We start from the raw sequence: 21,887 nt of genomic DNA on the forward strand, positions 1-21,887 counted from the left end.
GTTTTGGGTCTTCTTTTTCTTTATATTATGTCGTATCACAGGTGTCTTTCTGATGCATCATGATCCATATCCAAGTTCACTGACTGATGGAACACCAGCCAAGATAAGAAAGTTGGGAAGGCTGCCAAACAAGCATCAGTGCCAAACTTCAGTGAACCCTTCATTTTCTTTCCAGCTTTGCCACACAAGAGGCTTTATTTCCAACAGCTCCGGGCCTCCATTTTACAGATACCGTGTTGATAATGCATTTACATTTCACTAGGACTTCCTTCCTTCAGTGAACTGTGAGAAGTAACATACAATGACACCAACAAGCTCTGAAATCACTTTCCCATGCAAATGCAAAATCCTGTCATCTTTGAACACCATTTCTTCTGGTCTACCCCATCTGTTATTTAAGAGGAGTGAAAAATAACCATGTTAAAAAAAATAGAGAAGCTAGCTATTCAAGAGAAACCCTTTCTACAAAAAATTTAAATGGCAGTCAATAGCCAGATTATTTTGATTCAGGATGTCACATGACATTTTAAGACAGCTGTCTAATTGCACATACAAAAGAACAACAGAACCAGGTTATAACCCCAACTAGAGACCACAATAATCATTTGAATTTCAACTTTGCACCAAAATATTCTCCCTGCCCCCCAGTCCCCCAATCAAAACTAATCTACAGGGGAAGGAAATTAACAAAATTGAATCTTGAGCAGGAACAGATTTTGTCTTAATAATAAATTTTATGCAAATTGCCAGCACATTTTTTTCTCATTTGAGAAGCATTATTAAAGGTGGGATAGAATCGCCCTGGAGCACGCTGGATGTCTTTCAGCTGACACTGATTTAATCCCAGGCTGCCAAGGTTTCAGCAACCACCCAGAGGGGTCAGAAATGAACTTGTCTCTCCAAACCAACATATGATTTATGTCCTTAGCCATTCTGAGCTGAGGAAGCAACTTGGATTCAGACTGGCTTCATTTTAAAAGTGGAAGGGAAATTTGAACTTCTGTCAATCACTGTATCAGCTACCAAAAAAAAAAAAAAAAGGAATATAGCAGGAGCACTCTGATCCTCTGCACACCACTAAACTTTGTTTTTCCTCTACAGAACAGCGTGAAATAACTGCCTCTTATTTCCATATTCCCTTCTCATTATGTATAACATCTATAATAGTCCACACATTTTATCAAATTAATTAAATTTTTAAGAAAACTAATATTGTAACACCAATCCAGTTATTCAAAATAATTACTTTTATTCCAAATCTTATTTTTCCTCATTATTTTAAATGCCTCAGAAATATAATAATTAACTATAGAATAGTCTACAATCACAACTGGCAAGAAGGAGAATTTTTAAACTGATGGTTTGGATTTCAGATGTTTTAGTAACTCAAAGTGTGCCTTTTTAAAAAGAGTGTTAGCCTACAATTTTTGCTGAGGAACAAGCTAGTTAGAAGTGTTAAACCACACAGATAACCTTGAAGTTAAAATTTTATGGCCATATAAATACGCATTAGTATCTTAGTTTTACCACAAATGTGTTGGGTTTTATTTTTAATCTTTCCCAAAATACCAAATATGTGATGGAAAGCAATATACTATATTACAATGTAACTGATTCTAACCAATAAACAAGGTTGTGAAGAAAAGCTTCCTTAAAAAAGAATTAAAGTAGCTTTTTCTAATGAATCAAAGTACAATCTCATCTAGCTGTGACAGAGATTTCTTGTGCCAAATAATTTTACAATTTTGATACAAATATTTTGTATTATGTCCTGAATAAAGGTAAGAGCCTAATTACTGAGCCAGGGAGAACATAAAGTTTATAAAACATAGTCCTTGTATTTGTATGTAGTTCACACCTGCTCTGGCTTGTCAACAAGAATAAAATATTTCAGTGATCATGGACTTGATAAATATTTCTCCAAAGCTACCAAAAAGCTGCCATGAAATAGAACTGAACTAGTAAAAATCTTGGAAATTACATTATTTCCAAGAGATTGCTGAAAGCACTTCACTACAGAGCGCAATATAAAAGGAGAAAACTTTAATACAAAGTTTTGGTAACAGACCAAAGCAAACAAAAAAACATCACGTCTTTTAAAATGCTAACCACACACTTCTACAGACACAGCAAGAATATTAAACACATGACGTGCCAGGAGAACGTGGGGAAGCAGTCCTCACAGGTCAGATCTGCAGAAGAAAAGAACTGGCAGTGAAACCTCAACATAACAGAATTTCAGGAGCACTCAATACTGTAGCGGTAGTAAGAAAACGAAAACCGTGTCCAACAATTTTGCATATTTGTATGCATTTGAAGTATCTGCAGACATCCTAATTAAGCAACCTTTGCCAGGAAAAACTATTCTATTTTAATTATATTCCTTAAGTAATGTCCTCGTTAAGCAAAGCATGAGATAGTCTATCTAGTCTGTTTTTGGATACTCTACGTAAGGCGTCACTGAAGAAGAAAAGACACTCCCCTGCATTACCACTACAAAACAACAACAACAACAAAAAAAAAAAAATTATCTGTATTGCCTCTTTCAACCAGGGAGCTCATCTCCATGGAACACTTTTCTTTTTACACCACTACAATAAAGACATGAAAAATTAAAATAAGTCCAGTAAACCTTTTCCAACACAAATTCACAGAATCAGTTATGTTGGAAAAAACACCCAAAACCATTGAGTCCTAGTGTTACCCTAACACTACTAAATCCACCACTAAAACATGTCCCTAATTTAATATAACTTGAGGTGTCAAACAGTAACAGTTCTTTTGCTATGAAAGACTCAAGATGAAAATCCCTTCAAAGTAAAAGATGTTAGATGGGAAGGTATGTTTGGTTTTTATTTATTAACAAAGGAAAGTTGTTTCATTTTGGAAGAAGTACTTTGAAGTCAGGAGCTTCACTGTTTACTTGAAACCATTTATTTCCTCCTACAGTTCCAAAGAAAAATGTTACACAAATACATTAGAGGAAGGTATGTAATTTCATTGAAAACCTATTTAAACTTCTGAAAAACAAACTTTGTCAGCCCAGGAGATCTTTCAAGCATTTCCTTATGTTACCTGCTAGAATATATAATTTAATACTTATCTTGCTAATTTATTAAAAGAAAGCAACCACATGGTATTATTTCACAATACTAGCAAGCCATGCATGCTCTGTGGCCCTAAGCATAAAAAAAAAAAATTATCACAGTGACAAGAAAACACTAATGTCACTTCAAGCTGTAAATATATGAAGAAAATCCTCAGCATCACCAAAATAATGTAGTAAAATACCTAGGGACATGATAGTTCAAACAAACCAACAACACAAAATCCCTCTTTAAGCTAGGTTGCATAATTCCATGAGCTACTACATCACTTGTTTTCAATGTGCCCTCAGTTTCAGTTCAAACATACTTCTTGTTTTATAAATCAGATTTCACTGAAGTTACAGTAACATCTGGACTTGTTTAAGACTAATTAAGCTAAATATACCTTTAAGAAATGTATTTCAGCAGGAAAAAATATACATTTACAAAATTCTATTAATGTGCAATTAGGCAGCTTGCAGGTTTTTTGTATTTTAAGATAATTTCTTCCAACAATGCACAAAGCAACTCAGTCTGGACAGAGACAGGACAGATTGACAGGAATGTAGGTAGATAGGTAGGTAGATATGGATGCATTTAAAATATTAAAATATTTAAATACTAAAGAGAATACAACTTTTCCAATGTACAGAGCAAGAGGCTCTGGTACAGAGGAACTTTATGCTCAGTAAGCTTCACTACACATTTTCAGATCCTACAGAAGCAGCCCCCACTGAATTAGCTTCAGAGGGTTAAATTAGTACAAGCAGTGGCCCATGCTGTCTCTTGTTGCAGGTTAACCCACCCTGAAGCACAAATTCAGAACAGGACCACCCTTCACTCTTCAGAGCAAGGTCAGGCATTTGGTTTAAACTGCCTGTAACAGAGGTTTAAGCTAAATCTTTGGATCTGAATAGGAGCAGGGACACTCACTGCATTATATTAATGGCTGTAGGTTAGTAAATTCCAACAGAAAGTCATTAATAAATAGAAGGTGGTTACGAGTATTAACATATTAAATCACTGTGGCTATTTGCTAAATTAACAATGTCCTTCTGCTAGCAGCCAAGTTTCCAAACTAGCTTATACACCAACTCCCAGAAGGCAATCATTTACCAGAACTCACTCCAGAGGTGCCGGATAGCAGCAGCACACAAAAGAGTACAGCAGTCCTACAAAAAGCAGCAGCAGCCTTGTAAAGCAAGGATGGATACAGCACCTCATGGTTAAACAGCAGATGTTATGGGGGAGGAGAATGCAAGCACACAGTCAGATTAAGTCCAATTGGAAAAATATAACCATACTATTGAAAACAGAAAATAAAGTAGTAAGTTAAACGCACTGTGACTCACTTCATTTTTAGAGTTTAGCAAGTATTTTACTTCAAAAGACAGTCTTTTCTTGCTAAAAGAAAGGCCAGTTATTATTATGACTGCCTGACACCTCCCACTCTAACATCCTATTTTCCAACCTGCTTAGAATGTTCTCAAGCAAACTGGGCTGAAAGTTATACACTAGAATCTTCTTTAGAACACTTATTTCAACCAAAGTACTTAAGACAATAACAAACAACTACCACAGCTCAAAAAACCACAATAAATTAATGGAGAAAATTATCCTAGAAGAGAAAATAAATCAAAAACTTGCAGTATTTTCTCTGGAAATGTTCAACACTAGCATACTTTGAAGCTGGAATTTGAATTCCGGCCTGTATAACTTGGATGTACATTTTATCACCCTTCCAGCAATGTGAATATACCCATGCTTGAAAGTTTTTGGGAATATGAGAAAAAGATACATGCTCTTTGCTGAAGACTGGGTATTTTATCTGCTGATATCTCTACTACACTTGATCCAGCCTGGAACTGAATAGAATATTCCTTTCACTTCCAGGTGAACAATATGACTCGATCAAAGTACCAGAAAATAAAGGTAGGAAGCTGACTTATCCTTTCCAACATCCAATTAATAAGTGGCAGCAATGTAGAAGAAACTTCAACCAAATGTGGAGAGGGTGGGAATTCAGCCTAAACCATGTTGCAATTTTAACAATAGTCAAAGTGGTGGCTGCCAGAAAGGCAGAAACCTGCACTGAAACTGGATGGTTGAACAGCAACTCCATCAGAGCATGCTAAAGACAAAAATGTTTTAAAAAAAAGGGACTGCAGAGTGAGGAAACCAACAGTTGTTGTTTGGGGAAGTAATCTGTGAACTTTAACACAAGTAAAAAGAGATTACATATGAGAGACAGAATGGACTGGCTGATCACGAACACTAGAGGACAACAAGCCAACAAAGGCAAGAAAGATTCTACAGAGTAGTTGAACAGGAAACAGAGAGGGAAAGCATCTCCAAATCACAGGAGAGAAAAAGTAAAGACATCAGATTAGGTATTGAAAGGATATGATTTTAGATTAGATAAGGTATCAGCCTAACAAAAATCTTAACTGGCTAAATATGAACAGGATTTGTATAAAACACTGTTAATGATGCAGAAAGTAAAGTTACATTGCCGGTGACAAAAAAAAAAAGAAAAAGCAGCAAAAGCAGCTTCTACTTTCAAAGCAAGCCTTCCTCTACTGACAAAAAAAAAAAAGGCAGCAAAAGCAGCTTCTGCTTTCAAAGCAAGCCTTCCTCTACTGCCCATCCTCTACAGTCCAAAAACAGACATAAAACACTCTACACAAGCACATGGGTCATACTGTCTTGGGTCAATCCCTATAAAGCATGACACAGTATTATTAAATACTACTAGCTCAAACAGCAGCAGTCTGCCTAGTGAGTAGCTTCCAAACCTCCTGATATGACTTCAATTATTATTTTTAATGGATAGAAAACAACACACAAACTACATTAGAAATAATTCTCTTTGCTTGATGAAGTTGCATTTGGAAATGATTGCTGAAGTACATTATGACAGTTTAACCACATGGCTTTTATCCCTTCCCCCCAGTAATATCTTTCCCTGGTACACACTTATCAGGTCACTGGTCAGGATTTTGTTTATTCTCACTCATTGTGCCCCCCATAAAAATAAATAAACAAATAAATAACTACTGCATAATGCTACATTGAAAGCAGAAATTGATTTCCCCTAAGTCATTGCAGAGCACCAATATGTTACAATCATATTGCTGAAATAGTCAAAACCATACTCATTCCACTGAAGTAGCATGGTTATTATCCCTGTTAACAGATACAATATTAGAACGTGATTAAGAATTAATTTATTTACCACCTCAGATGCCTGACCTCAGATAGCCTAAATGAAACTAAGTTCTTGGGCATGTTACACAGTAAATATGTTCAAAGATACCTGCAGTATCAATAGTGTACACACATCCCTACTCCCAACTAACACTGCCAAAATTCTACACAGTAAATATGTTCAAAGATACCTGCAGTATCAATAGTGTCCCCACCCCCACCTAACACCGCCAAAATTAAGATGTCTATTTCAGACAAGATAAATTTTTTTTTTGTTGCTCTATTTGCATAATATCTCTTATTCAATGGAAATAAAATTCAGATGTCTATTTCAGACAAGATAAATTTTTTTTTCTCTATTTGCATTATATTTCTTATTCAATGGAAACAACTACCCTAGAGACTAGGTTTATTTCTACCCAAAGTAGATGGATGCCCCAGTAGAGACTGCAACTGTATTCTGAATAATGCTTCTGCAGGGGGAAAAAAAAACCAAAAAACCACAGCTGTATAATGAAGAACAGTAACTTAACAAAGGTAGGCACAAATGACAATCCAGCTATGGTTGCTTCTTAACTTCAATTCTGGCCTTTCTTAACATTTGAGACTTTTACCTGAAACCTTAAAATTACAATTAATTGCATACAGTGGCAGAATCTGTTTCATTTTTCATTTACATGTGCAATCCTTCACATTTCAAAGCCTGGCTAAACCAGTCATGTAATTGCTGCAGAAGGCATACCTTGCCCTTTCTAGTATTTCTAGTACACTCATGGTTTCTGAGAAACAATTAGACTACCAGCATCCTAAAGCTATTTTCCCTGTCTTTACAAGAGACAGAATTCTTGCATTCTACACATAATGAAAACCTGAGCCATTCTTCACAAAGATTCTCCTACAAAATGCACTGTTTTGCAGAATGAACATTAGGTAAGCTAAAGTTACTCTAACTAGGTATTGACTTCAATGATACATACTCAAAGCCATACTCCAGTCAACTGTTTTTATGACCTGACACTTGTGATAATGAAGTTAAATCTAATAAAGCCAATTTTTTAAAGGAAAATCAGATCACCAAAACAAGACTTCATCACCTAATGCTCCAAAATCACCCATATCCAGGTACTAATCTATAGTAACACTGTACAAAGCACCCTGTTTCAGGGATGAACTTTAAAGGTGAATGGTGAATAGTTCTAACTTCAAAAGGGCTGTATTTTACAGAGTTTCACTACCCACACTGCGTTTTTACAGATAAAAGCATGAAGCTACCCAAGGCTTCCCCTGAAGTGTTGAATTTCTGTTCACTGTACTCCTTCCTTGGAAGCTCCTTCCTTTTGGGATTCTAATTTATTCTCTCACTGAATGATTTTTAGCACAATAAAACTATTTGTCTGCCTACTTAGAGGTACATTTTCACCATTTCATAAGAAATACCAACCATATCAAATATACTTTATTGCCAATATTTTTTTTTATTATTTTTATCCACCAGAGAGAAACAAAAGCAAACTTACAGGTAGTTTAAGAGAATCTATCCCACAAATGCAGCATGTTGTGGCTTTTACATTAATTGTGCATATGTAATTTTCCATAAAGTGGCTTTAAAAAGCATACACTGCAAAGATCCCCACAGCTTGTGAAACATAATTTAGATTGCAACTGTTACTTCCAAATTATTTGTTACACTTAAAACAGAAAGATAATATTGTATGAAGTTTGACATAAGAAAAAGGATATGACTGTAGAGCCCTAAAAAACCCCCAGCAATATTTCACACCTCAGAAACAAAACAGAAAAAAGGAACAATGAAAACAAAACCATGTCACTGGCTTTGTGTTTTACTCAATCAACAGCTCTTGCTCTAGATCCAGCCAAGATATTATGCTGATTAGGACAGGGTGTAGGAGGTAGGAAGAAACCGTTTTTGCTGCTTACTGTTTTAAAGAAAAAGCTGTAGCATTGCTGGGCAGGACTAAACAGGATGCTTCTATTTCTTAACCCATTCCCTAGTAAAAACACCTCCTGCAAAGCTTAAACTTATCTTTTGCTGTTGAATTAATCTGGCACATCATATACCTTATCTACTAACTAAATTAAACACTGAAAACAGGGAAGTTTGTTCTTCCTTTCCCAGACATGCAGGCAGCATGTAATCCTAATAATCTAAATTCTTGTAAAGCAGGATATTTCTCTTTGTTTATCCTTGTTCTCTTTTCATGAGTTAGTTAATCCATTACCTAATTTATCTTGGAATCATCTTTAATTGTTAATAATGGAAAGACTCAGGACTCCTGTGCTGAGTTTACAAGCTCTCTTCTATTCTTGCCCTGGCTGAATTTCTGCCTGGTGTCAGGTCACAGAAGGCGAAGTCTACTTTTCTTCAGCTATGCACAACCACCACAAAGTCCAGACAAAGCATACTGGCACAGAAAGGGAACAAAGTGCAATAGTAAGTAGGAACAGGAAGGTGAAGAAAGAGAGGAGATTAAAAAAAACCCCAAACTAGTCACATAGGAACTTTAGGAGGAAAATACTTTTGGTCATTAGGTACTAAAACCTCTCAATCAAAAAGCAAATGGCTTAAACCCATGGTGGTGTGAAATGAAGAGCAGCATGCACAACAGTTTTTAGGTTTCCCCTCTATGTTGTCCCACAGATAAAATTTACACTGACTGTAAAATCTTACACTTCAGTAAAGCAACAGCCTGGCTTCACAGACTATAAGCACTATCATTCCCTTCACTTAAAAAGGAGCTAGAAGTTTGATACCTCTACCTCTGACCCTGAGTAAAAGGGCTCCTGGTCTTCTCCCAAGATGTTTTTAGCAGTATCATATAAGGGAAAGCTTAACTTCTTTTGCAAAAAGCAAAGTCAAACAAAAAGTGAGTATCAGATACAGCTTCACAGGTAAAATGAAAGTGGAAAAAGTAGCTGCTTGTCTCAGAAAACTGAAGCAAGGTCTTTAACTCAGGAAAAAAAACCAAGGGAATTTAAAACACTTTATTCTGTTTATATTTGACATAATAGTATAGTAGAACACAAAATCAGAGCACCTTCATTAGGACACACAGTGGAGAACACTTTGATTAAAGTTATTTTTCCAGTACACAATCTAAAAATAAAGTAACCTTGAACACACTCTACCTTCCAGACACTTTTCTTTGCATAGATCAATGTATTAGATTGCTTATCATGGAAACATGAAAGGCACACTCAGAGTAAGATAGCTCCCTATGGCCGACCGGAAGAAAATGTTTGTTATCAGGCTTCATCTTTGCCAGAGAATGATGTCACCACAATCACTATTTATTCCCATCCAAATGTTCTTCCACTATCACAAGTCTGAGGGACACCTGGAAGTTCCCTACATAATGCATTTTGATATGAAGGAGAAAAGCCAAACAGTACGTTGCAACAATCACTCTCTGTCAGCATTGTCACTTATTATACACAGTTCCTGTACAGATGTTAATTAATACTCAATAAAACATTAACTGGGAAAGTCCTACTAGATCTTGATACAAGGAAGAGCTGCAACATAGGGCTGGGCATATGGCCCCAATTTGCAGGCCATAAAAAGCCTAAAGCACTCCTCAACTATCTAATTCACACAAAATAAGCACCTTCTATTTCCTAAAAAAAAGTATGAATGTTTCTTCCTGAGATTGAGTTCTGAATGGCAGTACTGCAGAAGATCTGCCAAAACATCCCCCCCTTGTCCAGTTCCACAGAAATATACAGTAAATTCTGAGCACCATGTACTTTTAGCAAAGGAAACAGATGAATGACGCATTTAGTCACGGCAACACCAATACTCTTTTCCTCTGGAATGCAACTGTTATAGTGCTGTGAAAGACTCTTATTTATCTAAGAGCAGTTAACAAGGTTATTTTGTATAAATACTTAAAAAATAAAAACAAGGCACAGCAGCACTAGTGGTGCCATCATATTCAAAACCAACAAGCAGCCCCATGCCTCAACTAAAACCCTCAGTCCCACCTGAAACTCCACTGTTCAGAAGATCCCCAAGATGCAAGACCATTCTGCACTCCCTAAAAACCATTTATTGAAAATGTGTGCGAGGTAAATTTGTCTCACCAGAAGTACGCAATGCACTAAACACTACGGCTGGAACAGTCTGACATATTAAGCATTTTAGGATAAAAATAAAACTTGATTACTAGATGTGGCTCACAGAGTTTGTTTTTATGTGAAAAATCCAATCATTAACCAAGAAACTTAAAAGTGATAATTTTATTTATTATGGACATGCAGCATCACAATGAAACACAATGAGAACAAAACAACATGATTCTTACTGCATACAATTTCCCCAGAGTTAGTCCTTCTGCTGAAGCAGTTCTTCATCCACTAAATGGAACAACAGAAGGGGACAGCTAGGCGCTCCAATTTAGAGTAAGCTCTAATCTGCCTTATGGGAGCAACTAAAGGACCTATGGAAAAATGTTTGTTTAACAGTAATTTGTCTCAACTATAAATGGAAGCAGAACAGAACTGACATAGTCCCACAATGACAGTTTGTGCTGAACAATAACAGGATACTTGCATTAACAGAGTTGTGCTCTATTTAGGAAGCAAAAACAACGACTATACCAAACTCAATTGGTACAAACATTTATTTCTGCAAGGTGCCCTTTAAATGTCTTGCTGAAGACATCATTAGGGGATATGCTGGCCTCTAAAGAGAGGAAGTTTTAATGCCTGAGGAAACACCTGTATATATGAAACTTTAAGCTCATTTCACTAGGTCATTTGCTAAGTTGCTTTAAGCTAAAATAACTCTTATATCAGCTTTCCAGACTGGTGCAGTATGTCTAGATGTAAAGTGAATCTTTGGAAACCCGCCCTTCAAAAAAACCCAAAAAACCCCAACAACTATTCTCATTTTGTGTTTGGCTACACGTCCAACAGGAGGCTACCAGTCGCCCAGCAGGTGACTGACTTCAATCCACAGTTTAAAAGTGGAAAAGTCTACAGTAATCTTTCCATTACAATAAAAGTAACCTAAAATGAAAGTACTCCTACTTTTTCTTGTTCCATGAATAAGCCCCAAGGTATGGTTAATTCTTCTAAGAAGTATGCTACAACATCAATGAAGGTAAAGCAAAACAGACACACAAACCCCTTCTCATTTGCCGTAATGATGGAAGACCTAAGGGCCGTATCACAAATGACATCTCACAGCTCACCTGTGGGGCTTTCCTTCCTTCTACAAATTCTACTTTGAAGAAGTCAAAGACCATTCTAAAGCTGGTACAAGACATGCTCACAACAGGAAGAAAACTTCTTGTAGAGCCCTGTAATATTCTAGTCCCACACAACATTTACAGCTCCTTCTAGATACCCATTGCTTTGGTTTGGATCCTTAAGTCAGTACTTGCATTAAGAGGAAAAAAAAACCAGAAAAAACAAGCAACCTGTGCCAGAGAAGGACCAGAAACCAAAACCAAGGTAAAACACAGTTATGAAGTGCTTGAGAACTACCAGAAATATACATGAAACAATCAAGATCACTGAATAAATGACTAAGGCACCTTATGACTCAGATGAGTGAAATCTCTTCCACAAAGTCTCTTTCTATCAACTAAAAAATAAACTTACAAAAAGATCTGCAATAATGAGGTGAACATTAGTTTACCCAAGTTTGGAAGAAATCTGTAAATCCATAAATATCAGCCACAGACTAAACACCTATTTATTATTACAATGCACCAAGAAACAAAATAAAATTTTTTAAGTGCCTGAAGAAATCCCTCAAGTGAATACCTAAGGGGGAAGAGTGTAATTCTACTTGAAAGTTTCTTTTTGGGTTAAAGTAGAGCACAACAATATCTCAAGTGTTATCTATATATAACACACAAAGGTATATGTTTTTCCTTAAAGATTATTTAATTGATGATTTAAAATACAAACTACTTGACAATAACTAAAATTCAAATAAAACAAGAATAAAACTTCCACTTCAGAGACTCAGAAATAAAAGGAAGTCTCCTCTTGTGAAAAATAGGAGCATTAAAAAAAACCCCAAACAACTGTTTTGAGAGGTACTGATACAGCCTCTTCCATATTCTTCCTACTGGGGAAAAAACGGTACATTGCAATACTAATAAAAACAATCAGATTGAATGCAGCTTTTTACCTTCTTGGTAGAAGTCCACCTCCAGGTGCAATTCACATGCTTTTAGCAGTAAGATCCCACACCAGTTCCAGCGTCGTGAAGCTGTACGAGGCACACCAATTCATTCAGCTACACATCTTCCATCAGCTAACACAGAAGGCACAATGGAAACAGAGCTAAGACAAACACAAGACAAAAATTTGAAATCAACTTCTTTATGGATAAGCCAGTGTTAAAATTAATACTTTTATTAATCATTCAAAGAGCTTTCACTGACCCTCCGAAAGAATTGGACTGACTCATATCTCAGCTACAAACCAGAAATCACACTAGGAGTAGAACCCAAAACATGTATCCATCAGTTCATTTAATTCAAGTATTAAAATTTATTCTGCTGGGCCAGTATATGATGTTTAGGTACAACTCAGAAAACAACTCACAAAGCTAATATGGATGTCTGACCATGGGCCAGAGTAAACTGACCCCACAATGGAGAGCACCAGCTTGGCTAAAGGCCATCAGAGGACAGTAGTCCAGAGCACTATAGCTGTACTTCAGAGCTCAAAGATCTTTCCTAGTGCTTCCAAACCAGGATTCAGAAGTCCTGTGAAAAGGATGCCTATGTAGGCATCCTACACTGTCATCCTGGAAGGAAGGGGGGTGGTGTTTGTGTTGGATCTTTGTAAAGAATACTTTAATAAGACTGAGAATGGATCAAACAGGCCCAGTAAACAGGGGAGAAAACCCTACCTACTGTACTAGTCAGGAAGAATCACCTACTCACCAAACAAATTCAGTCTGAAGTTTTTCTCATAGTAGCTCCCCTATTTCTCATAGGGGAATAGTAGCTAAATGCTGTTAATTAAGAGTATGGGGGGAAAAACCACATAACATGTTTTCCACCACAAAAGACTCTACCTAACAGCGAAAAGAATTCAAGGGCTTGTGTTCTTTCACAGTTTGATAATATTCACATAAAACAGGTTTTCCTAATGCATTTATTAATGTTAACTGGGCATCTCATAGCTAAGGGAGTTTTAATGATTCATTTACTAATGGAGAGATCAGAATTTGTACACACTATGAAGGTAAACAAATACATCTGTCAAGCATCTTCTTTCCTCCTGAGTCTCAGCTAGTACAATTAATCAAAATCTGATGATTGCTCTGCATAAGGAATGTGTCATTTGTCTGACAGATTTAAGCTGAAGGGGAGAGAAGAAAAACACACTTAAACATTTCAACTCCTTCTTTTAGAAATTATGATCTTATGTCCACAAAATCAAAAATACCTGACAACATAAACATAACAGCTTGAATTCAGCATTTTATAAATGCTGAATTGTATAAAATGCAGTTGAAACTGGCATACTTCAAGAAATATACAAACAAAAGAGTTTGCATATGTAAACCTTTTACTGAACTTGTTTTTAAGATGAGCATTATTATCATTGTGCAAAAGCGAAACTTTCATTTTCTGGACAAACAGGCTGAGTTCACATACAATTAAAAATAAAAAAGTTCTTTCTCAGCTTTCTGAAAGCTTGAAGTACAAGCACTTAAATGTTTAGAGTTAAATAAGTACCAGATTTTGTAAACTGTTAAGTAGTGTTACACAGCCATAATTTCTAAGTACTAAGTGAATTCTGTTAGCTGGGCAATTCAGAATTTTACTTCAGTCTGACCTGGATATTACAACAGAAACTTTCTTTTCCAACGAATTTAATAAGAAACATTTAATCAGACAGTGAAATATGGTTCTTTGACTAACAAAAAGATTAGTTAGTAAAAAAACACTGAGGGGAAAAATTAATTTTCAAAACGAATTTATGTTTAGTTTTGTCTCCAGAATTAAACCCTGCAAGATGTGTTTCCCCAAACTGTGCTTAATAAAATAATGCTATCCTTGATGACAGTTGAGATAAAGCTCTAATCAGTACCAATGCCAACTACAGTATTTTAACAGAAACACGATTTGTTGTGCTCCTCATGGAAAAATACAGACATATATCCAATAAGCAACCACAAGGACATGAAGGCTTCAAATTTTGGTTTCTCTGCACATTACTAACAGCTACTACTGTCCCTCCATTCCACTGCTACCCCTCGGGCAAAGCCCCATTTCTTTCTGTCAAGAGGCAGTACTGGAGCAGAACGAGAAAGGCAGAAGGACGCCTTCCCTTTGCCAGCCATCACCTCTTCAGCTCACTTACATGCACGCTGGCTTTCACACAGTTTGTTACCCATTCTTCCCTGTCTTTCGAACGTGCGCCTGCAGTAGCTGCCGTGTGCGTCTAGCAAACTGCTAGGTGGAAAACTCCCAGCTTTGCAGAAGGACCTATGCAAGGAAAACACTCGGCAGGACGCGGGCTATTCCCACTGCTTGTCCCCCACCGCCCTCACAGCCGAGATGCACTATCCCTGCAAACTCCCCCGACCACCGGATCCGGGGTGGGCAACACACCACAGAGAGGTCAACTGGAAGCTCTCCGAGGGGAGAAGCTCTCCGGGAGGAGGTGTGAACGCTGCCCCCGGGGTGCTGGAGGCTCGGGAGCTGCTCGCGTTCCCCTCCCCGTGCCAGGTCTCCCGGTGCCCCGCAAGTTCAAGTGCCGGAGTTCCCAGGCCCCCGGGCCGATGCCGCTGCCGGGCGGCGGGAGCGCGGCGCCGGCCGAGGGGCCCCGCGGCCCACCCAGGCTGGCGGAGGGCGGCAGCTCCTCCCCGCACACCGCGCCGGGGCCGAGCGGGACCCACCCGGGGCTCCCCGAGCCCTGGGGGCCGGCCGTGCCCCCCTCCTCCGCCACGGGCCGCTCGCTCCGCCCGGGGGGAGACAATGGGCACGATGACTTCACCCTCCAGCAATGTGAGCAGCAGCGGGGGACGCCGCCGACTTCCCCCCGGCCGCCAGGACGCTCTCGGGCCCTCTCCCCCCCGGGCTCGGGCTCCCGCCCAGAGGCGGCTCCGGCTCGGAGGTTCCGCTCCACCCCTCACCCGCCGCCACGCTCAGGGCGGCGGCCGCCGGCGGAGGCCCGAGCCGGGGGACGCCGCCACCGCCGGGCCCCTCGGCGCCCCCCGCCCCGCCGCGGACCCACCCCCGGTACCTGTGAGTCGGCGGGAGGAAGCGGCGCTGCTCCGCCCGCCCGAGCCCGGCGCCGCGCAGGAAGCGCCTCCGTGTGTGTGTCTATGTGTGTGTTCGCCGCCGCCCCCGGCGCGGTGCGGGGGGTGCTCGGAGCCGGCGGGGTGGCTGCGGTGTCTCTGCCCCCGCGGCGGGGGACGCCGCAGCGCTGCCAGCCGCAGTTGCAGCACAAGGTACAACGTTGTATGCATGTACAGTTCCGTGGGCTTCACACCCATGGAAATGCAAAAGTGCGAGGCGAAGAATGAATTATTGGGGCGTTTCAATAGGTCGTGCTGCTGCGCGCTGATTCACTTGCCAAAATGACAAAACCCGGTTTCCGTGGTGCAACATACAGATTTACCTTCTTTTCGCCCGCCTTTGCCATTTGAAACAGAAGCCGCCTCAGAATTTGGCCACAAGCGCCCATCTCGTCCTTGGCGGCATGGCCCTGTTCTGCATTTAGCTGCGGTCAGCCTCCGGCCCACCTGCATCGCTCACCCGTCCCTGAGTTCGGGTTCTCCTCCTTTTCCTGCCGACCTTCATGCGGTCTTCCGCGGGATTCCCTCCCTCTGCAGCCCTGTCGTAGCTACCGCCCTCTCCCACCGCCGGCTTGCTGCTCCTGACCTCCGCTCCTGGCCCCAATCTCCTCTGGCATGTTTCAGAATTCTCTGCCTACATTATTATTACATTGGATTTAAGTAGTGTGGGTTTTTTTTTTCCCTAGTTAATCATTCACACTGTCGTCTCAGAATTCTGTGGAACTGGAGCTGATCCTGTGCTTACGACTAGTGGTTCTTCCATTAAACTGGTATGAAACCTGAAAACTTACTCTGGAAAAAGTTATTAATCACCCAGCCTGCACTTGACATGCGCAAAGATAGTAAAATGAATAGAATGTACCATGCTTTTCCTGTGGGATTTGCAATGTACCATCAGTGAAAGGCTTACACGTATACTTACCTTTATTTATGTGCATAGTTCTGTTTAAGTCAATAGGACTACTTCCAGTACATCAAATTAAAAGTAAATACAAGTGATTCCGTGATGAGATACTTAATCTGAAATGACAGAATAGGCAGTTACAACAAACAGGGAGGGGAAGTGGAAAATAAGGGTAACACCAATGAGATTATACTGGAATTTTGGCATGTTGTGTGCAAACCACGGTAGTTCCCTCTTGGCTTGTAAAAGCCAGTGGCTAGGTGAGTGCTCAGGCTCCAGTACTGCAAACACGTACGTGTCACTTAGGGCGTGTGAGTGGTGCCATTGTGTTCAGCTGCATAAGATACACAGAAGTTTATTACATACAACAACTTGCAGAGTAAAATCTTGGACGCTTTGTTATGTATGGGATTTGATGCAGAAAAAGGATATTAGAGAAAGGGAATTAGCTCATAAAATGAGAAAAAGACAAGAATGGAGGTGTGTGGGGGAAAGAAAATGAAGACAGAAACAAAAAGACTAGCAGATAGAATAGCATGGTAGGTTAGTGAACAAATTTTGCAACAGCAAACCATTTTGCCAGCTCAAATGTGCAGCTACCAACAAACAAAAACCAGCCAGCAAAGCAGTTCAGTAATATATTACTTTCTAAATGTCCAGAGGGATTCAGCAAATCAGTACAAATGTTCTGAAATATATTGGCTAATGCTGGAGAATAGGAGGGAAACAGAACCCTGGTGTTTTAAAATTCTGGACTGGGACATTGAGCAGTCACTGTGGTGGTGAGATGGTTTCTCCTTGAAGCTGATGAGGGACAAAGCAAACCTCCAGCCAGCCACCCTGCTGAGAGCTTGGTAGTAGAGAGCCTGCAGCCAAGTAGGTGCTTTTCATTAGAAGTATTCAAAATAGTCAATTAACAAAATACAATAAGCATAGGGACAAAAGAAACTCTTTTCTGCACAAGCTGTACACTAGAACTGGCAGTTGTTTATTTTGGTATGTAAGGAAGATCATTTGTTTGCTTGTTATTATTACAGAACACAATGACAAAGAGGTATTAAGGAAAAGTAGGGGCTGCTCAAACTCTTGAGCAGAGAGGAAATACCTTATGTGCTCTGCATTTGGTGAGGCATACAAGGTTTAAGAATGCTAGCTAGCCTGTCTTTCCAAAACACTTTCTGAAGAACATCTAGGATTTAACCTTTGTAAGTATTTAATTCAGTTGCTGGCAGAAAAGTACAAAGTATTATATCACAATACAAAAATACTGCCCTCACAGCAAAACATCTGGTGTGTTCTAAGGAGGCATAAGCACACACAACATGCTGTCAAACGTGGAAGGGTAAAAATCATATCAACATGAAGACAGGTGAGCAGAGAGGGCTGAGGAAGGAAAGTGCTTTTCTTCTTGGTGGTAAGGAATGGAGAAAAGGGTATGAGATAGACAACTACATCTCAATTTTGTATATCCTTCCCATAATCTCTGCTTATCTGGACTGCTGGCCTCGGTGTAATTTCAATATTTACATATGAAACACTGCTTTCTCATATGGTAGTGTAAAATCAGCACCTTGGGCCGGAATTTCATGTGTTGGTGGTCTTTTCTTTAAAGTCATATTGGAAGAGTATCAAATATGATGGGTAAATGTTTTCATGTCTCTGATCCCACAACTGAGTCTCCCTTTGAAATCTTTTATCTGAATATTCAACCATCGTCTTCAATATAAAATTGGCAAAGTCCAACTCTATTTTTTATTAGGCAATTTCATGTTTCCTGCAGGCTCTGTCATCATCTGGTCTCCAGCCTGTCATTTTTAGGGAAAAACCTGTCCTCAACCCTTCCCCTTTTGACACGCGCATTTATATCCTTGATCTTGCTTTCATCTTGTTCTGAAGAACACCCTTTGTTGGAAGATTCACCACTCTCCTATGTTTTCCAGCTCAGCTGTCTTGCCAATTTATTTTTTTTCCTGGAGACTTTATTTTTAGCATCCCTGATTTTACTGATCTGTCCTACAGTATTGCCCCACAGATGGCTGCATTTGCACAAAAAGCATTGCAGAAGATTGATGTGGCAGCAGGAACAAGTGGCATAGGGAAGGAAGAGAACTGTCCAGATCAATTTTGCCTCTGGAAAAAATGTAGTATGGAAATGCATTCTGACTTGCAACCAGAGGAGAGAGGATAAAAGCCTTTGATGAATTAAAATATCTGCAATACACATGGATAGCAAAACGGAAATCAGACATGCAAAAATGGAAAATATTTATAAATACCACTGTATAACTGATAAATATTACATATAAATACAGCTAAGAGACAAAATGCACAGAACAGGAATAAGTGTTTAATACCATCAGGTTTCTGTTTGCCCATTGTGAAAGATTATTTGCCATGCACTGATTGTCATAAACTGTACTGAGTGCAGTAGATTTAAAAAAAAAAAATACCTGTGTGCCATGATGGCAAGGCTAGGATAATGGATTAGTGACAAATAGAGCTATCTAATATAGATGCAATCTCACTGATCCAAGTTACAAAGTGGCAAGATACCAGTAAATAATGTGCAAGCTGAGAACTTTCCAAATTTTTGGCATGTCATAAAACATTAAAGATAAAGGCTTCCATAGCCATTTCAAACATCTCAGATATCTTAGAATTACATCATCTGATCTAATCAGTTTCTGTAGTAGTCAATAAAGAAAAAGTAAAAGTAGAAAATTGGTACTATATAGAAGTGCAGTTCCTAGAACGTGCCTATTGCAAGAAAAAAATATCTGTTTAAATAAATAAAATTTATTTAGGTTTATTTCCAGCCACTATGACAGTGAATAAAAATAAAAATCTGAGTGCCTGAACCCAAAAAGTGTTCCTAAATACATATAAGATGTCACTCAACTTACAAGACTCCAGAAGTCTGCAAAAGACTACTATATGACCTTGAAGTTTCTCAAATGCCTAAAACTCTATTCCTAGATGTAGTATTTAAGCTCTGCAGGTAAGGAGTTGCAGGATGCAAAAGTGATACCTGTGTATTTTCTTGGAGTTAGCCATTTTTAAAGGCCAGTTGTCTATTACTGTCAGTATCCTCAAGGAACTTCAATTTTTTTGAAAAATGAAATTCAAGTAAGAGTTATACTGCAAGAAGCAGCAGACTGTAATTTCTGTTGCACAACACTGTTTCCATTCTAGTCTCCTGAGCTTTCCTCCTCTTTTAGTCAGAACAGCCTGAAATTTCTGTTTTTCTGGGTTTAGAATTTATGTGCTTATTCTCTGCCCAAAGGTGAAATTGTTTCTGGAAAGCTTGAGCAAGAATGTTTTTTTTAAAGTGTTTAAGTGTGAGAACAGTGGGATGGGGGGGAAATGTTGCATAAAGGTAAAAATGCTTTAGGGTTTTTTAAATAACTTTTTCATCATGATGAAGAGATGTGAAGAGATGAAAGTTGTGGTGGAAATAACCCTGCTCAGGGAAGACATACTTTTTCTAAAATTGGTCTCAAATTTGTCCTTCAATCAGCATATACATCTTTGTCAGAGCCAGGGAGCATTTACACTTGACCTTCCCTGAGAGGAAGGGCAAGTATTTGCTCAGATTTAACTGTCCTTTGAGTCACAAACAGCTCCTCCATATTTTCATGGTGACACACTGACCATACCCCAAAGTCCTGTCCCATTACTGCCTAATTATTCATGGCATGGCTCATCTGCAGTGTATCTACAGGTTCTCTCATAAATAAACTGGGATTGGAGAGGCTGCTGAGGGAGGGGCTCAATGCCCACAGGGGCCCTACTTGAGTGCACACTGGCCACGCTCTGCTGTTGGGATCTCCAAATGTGTTGCAGCAGGCTTTTGTGGCCTTCTCTCTCTCTGCATGTCCCCAGGTCACAGTTCAGTACCACAGGCATTTAAAAATATAAACCATCGATGTGACAATGAGGGGCCTCGGTCAACTGCCTGTGGGATGTGCAGAAGCAGTGTTTCTCCTCAAGAGCACCTTCCAATGTCTGCTGTCCTGCCTCAAGTCCATGGCCAGGAGGTCAGTGGACCTGAAGATGGCATGTGTTTGCAGCCAGGGTACCAGCTGCTAGCCCGGACAGAAGAAGGAAGGGATTCTGGGCGGGCATGAAAAGACACAACCCATAGTCACATGCTGTCACATGCGGTCATGCCAGATGCTACGTGTCCAGCATGAGCACACACTGGACAAGGACAGTGAGCAAGGTGTCCTTCTCAGCTGGATAGGGAGTGCTCACGCAAGCAGAGCTCTGTCTGGGAGCATTGCTGTGTGCAGTTGGATTGGTGGATGAAAAGGACAGGGGTGGTGAGGAGTGGTTGCCTTTAGCCCCTGCTTAGGGAACACATTTTCTCATACAATAGCTGTGAGAGCTAAAAGCAGCAGTAGGACCCAGGACCTCTGTGCAGAGAGCTTTTCAGAAGTCTGTCATCCCTGCTGGCCTCACCAGGCAGATGAGCTATAGGAGAGAGTTGCTTGCTGTACGTGGGGAGCTGCAAACTCAGCTCTGCCAGATTGTCTGGGAGTTCCCACATGGTGACACGTATGGTAACACATTCTGCAGCCCCAGCCATTGCCAAGGACAGAGGACATGAGCAGAGCACTCTGATGCAGCCTGGTTCTCCTCAGCATTGGCAGGTGAATCCTTCAAGTACAACAACTACAACAACTGCAACTATGCTGCTCTCCTCTATGCACTGGGATGGCTGTTTTGCCATGAGCATCATCACCATGTCTTCCTCTCTGCCAGCATCACTGGTAAGTTTGCTGTTTGCTGACTGCTCTCAGCATGACCCTCATAAAGCAGCAATTCTGGCCTTTACCTCTTGCCCAGAAGTCTCCTCTGTTGTCTCTGTTTCCTCAGGCTAGCCAGAACCAGGCCTTTCAGAAGTGTGAAACTCTTGCTTCCTTGCATGAAGCTGACTCCAGACACAAGTTAGTAACAACAATTTCCTGTGGTCAGGAGCACCCAGTTCCAATGCTCTCTCCAAGAGTTTCCAAGACTTCAAGCCTCTTTTGCATCACAGAAAGAGGACAGTGACTGCAATGCTGTGAGTTTACCCAGGGATGGTACATAATTAAATCTTTGACAGAGAGATCTAAATACTCATTTGGTTCATGGGGCAGCATACCAGGACATGCCTAGATTGACCATGATGCAATGTGACCAGAAGAGAACTGCAGGTCTCAAATGTCCTTTCCTCATGCAAGAGAAGTACCTGAAGCATACAAAGAAGAGTCACACCATGTGCCCAAGAGCATTGTCCAAACACTTCTTGAACGTGTCAGGCTGATGCTGTGACCACTTCCCTGGGGAGCCTGCTCCAGTGCCCAACCACCCTCTGGGTGAAGAACCTTTTTGTGATATCCAACCTAAACCT

At 39.9% G+C, this 21,887-nt stretch overlaps 2 protein-coding genes across 11 annotated transcripts in view; one reads left to right on the forward strand and one right to left on the reverse strand.

Moving 5' to 3' along the window:
• Positions 1-15,625, reverse strand: part of RNF19A (ring finger protein 19A, RBR E3 ubiquitin protein ligase) — a 57,579-nt gene extending 41,954 nt beyond the window's left edge. Inside the window, exons 1-3 of one of the 5 annotated variants that reach the window (XM_041412799.1) lie at positions 15,534-15,625; positions 14,649-14,773; positions 12,457-12,582 (exon numbers count right to left, since the gene is read on the reverse strand). The gene's annotated coding sequence lies outside the window, so the exon portion shown is untranslated. Of the gene's footprint in view, positions 1-12,456; positions 12,612-14,648; positions 14,774-15,186; positions 15,368-15,533 lie in introns of those variants that run through there. The other 4 variants (XM_041412796.1, XM_041412800.1, XM_041412797.1 and 1 more) reach the window with 4 other exon arrangements.
• Positions 15,266-21,791, forward strand: LOC121340212 (proline-rich proteoglycan 2-like). Of its 6 annotated transcripts, none has more exons than XR_005953271.1 (3): positions 15,473-15,605; positions 16,275-16,358; positions 21,071-21,791. XR_005953271.1 is itself a non-coding variant. In XM_041412801.1 (2 exons), the coding sequence occupies exons 1-2, from the start codon at positions 15,266-15,268 to the stop codon at positions 16,319-16,321; spliced, it is 387 nt and encodes a 128-aa protein (XP_041268735.1). In that variant the 3' UTR covers positions 16,322-16,402. The 6 variants fall into 6 exon arrangements, 3 of the variants coding, with proteins under 3 accessions (XP_041268735.1, XP_041268736.1, XP_041268738.1); XR_005953272.1 differs by lacking the exon at positions 15,473-15,605 and adding an exon at positions 15,626-15,741; XM_041412801.1 differs by lacking the exon at positions 21,071-21,791 and having other exon boundaries at positions 15,266-15,605; positions 16,275-16,402.
• The last annotated feature ends 96 nt before the right edge of the window (positions 21,792-21,887 follow it).

Source organism: Onychostruthus taczanowskii, unplaced genomic scaffold, assembly GCF_017590055.1.
Source record: "Onychostruthus taczanowskii isolate IOZ18803 unplaced genomic scaffold, ASM1759005v1 scaffold4, whole genome shotgun sequence".
Lineage (NCBI taxonomy): Eukaryota > Metazoa > Chordata > Aves > Passeriformes > Passeridae > Onychostruthus > Onychostruthus taczanowskii.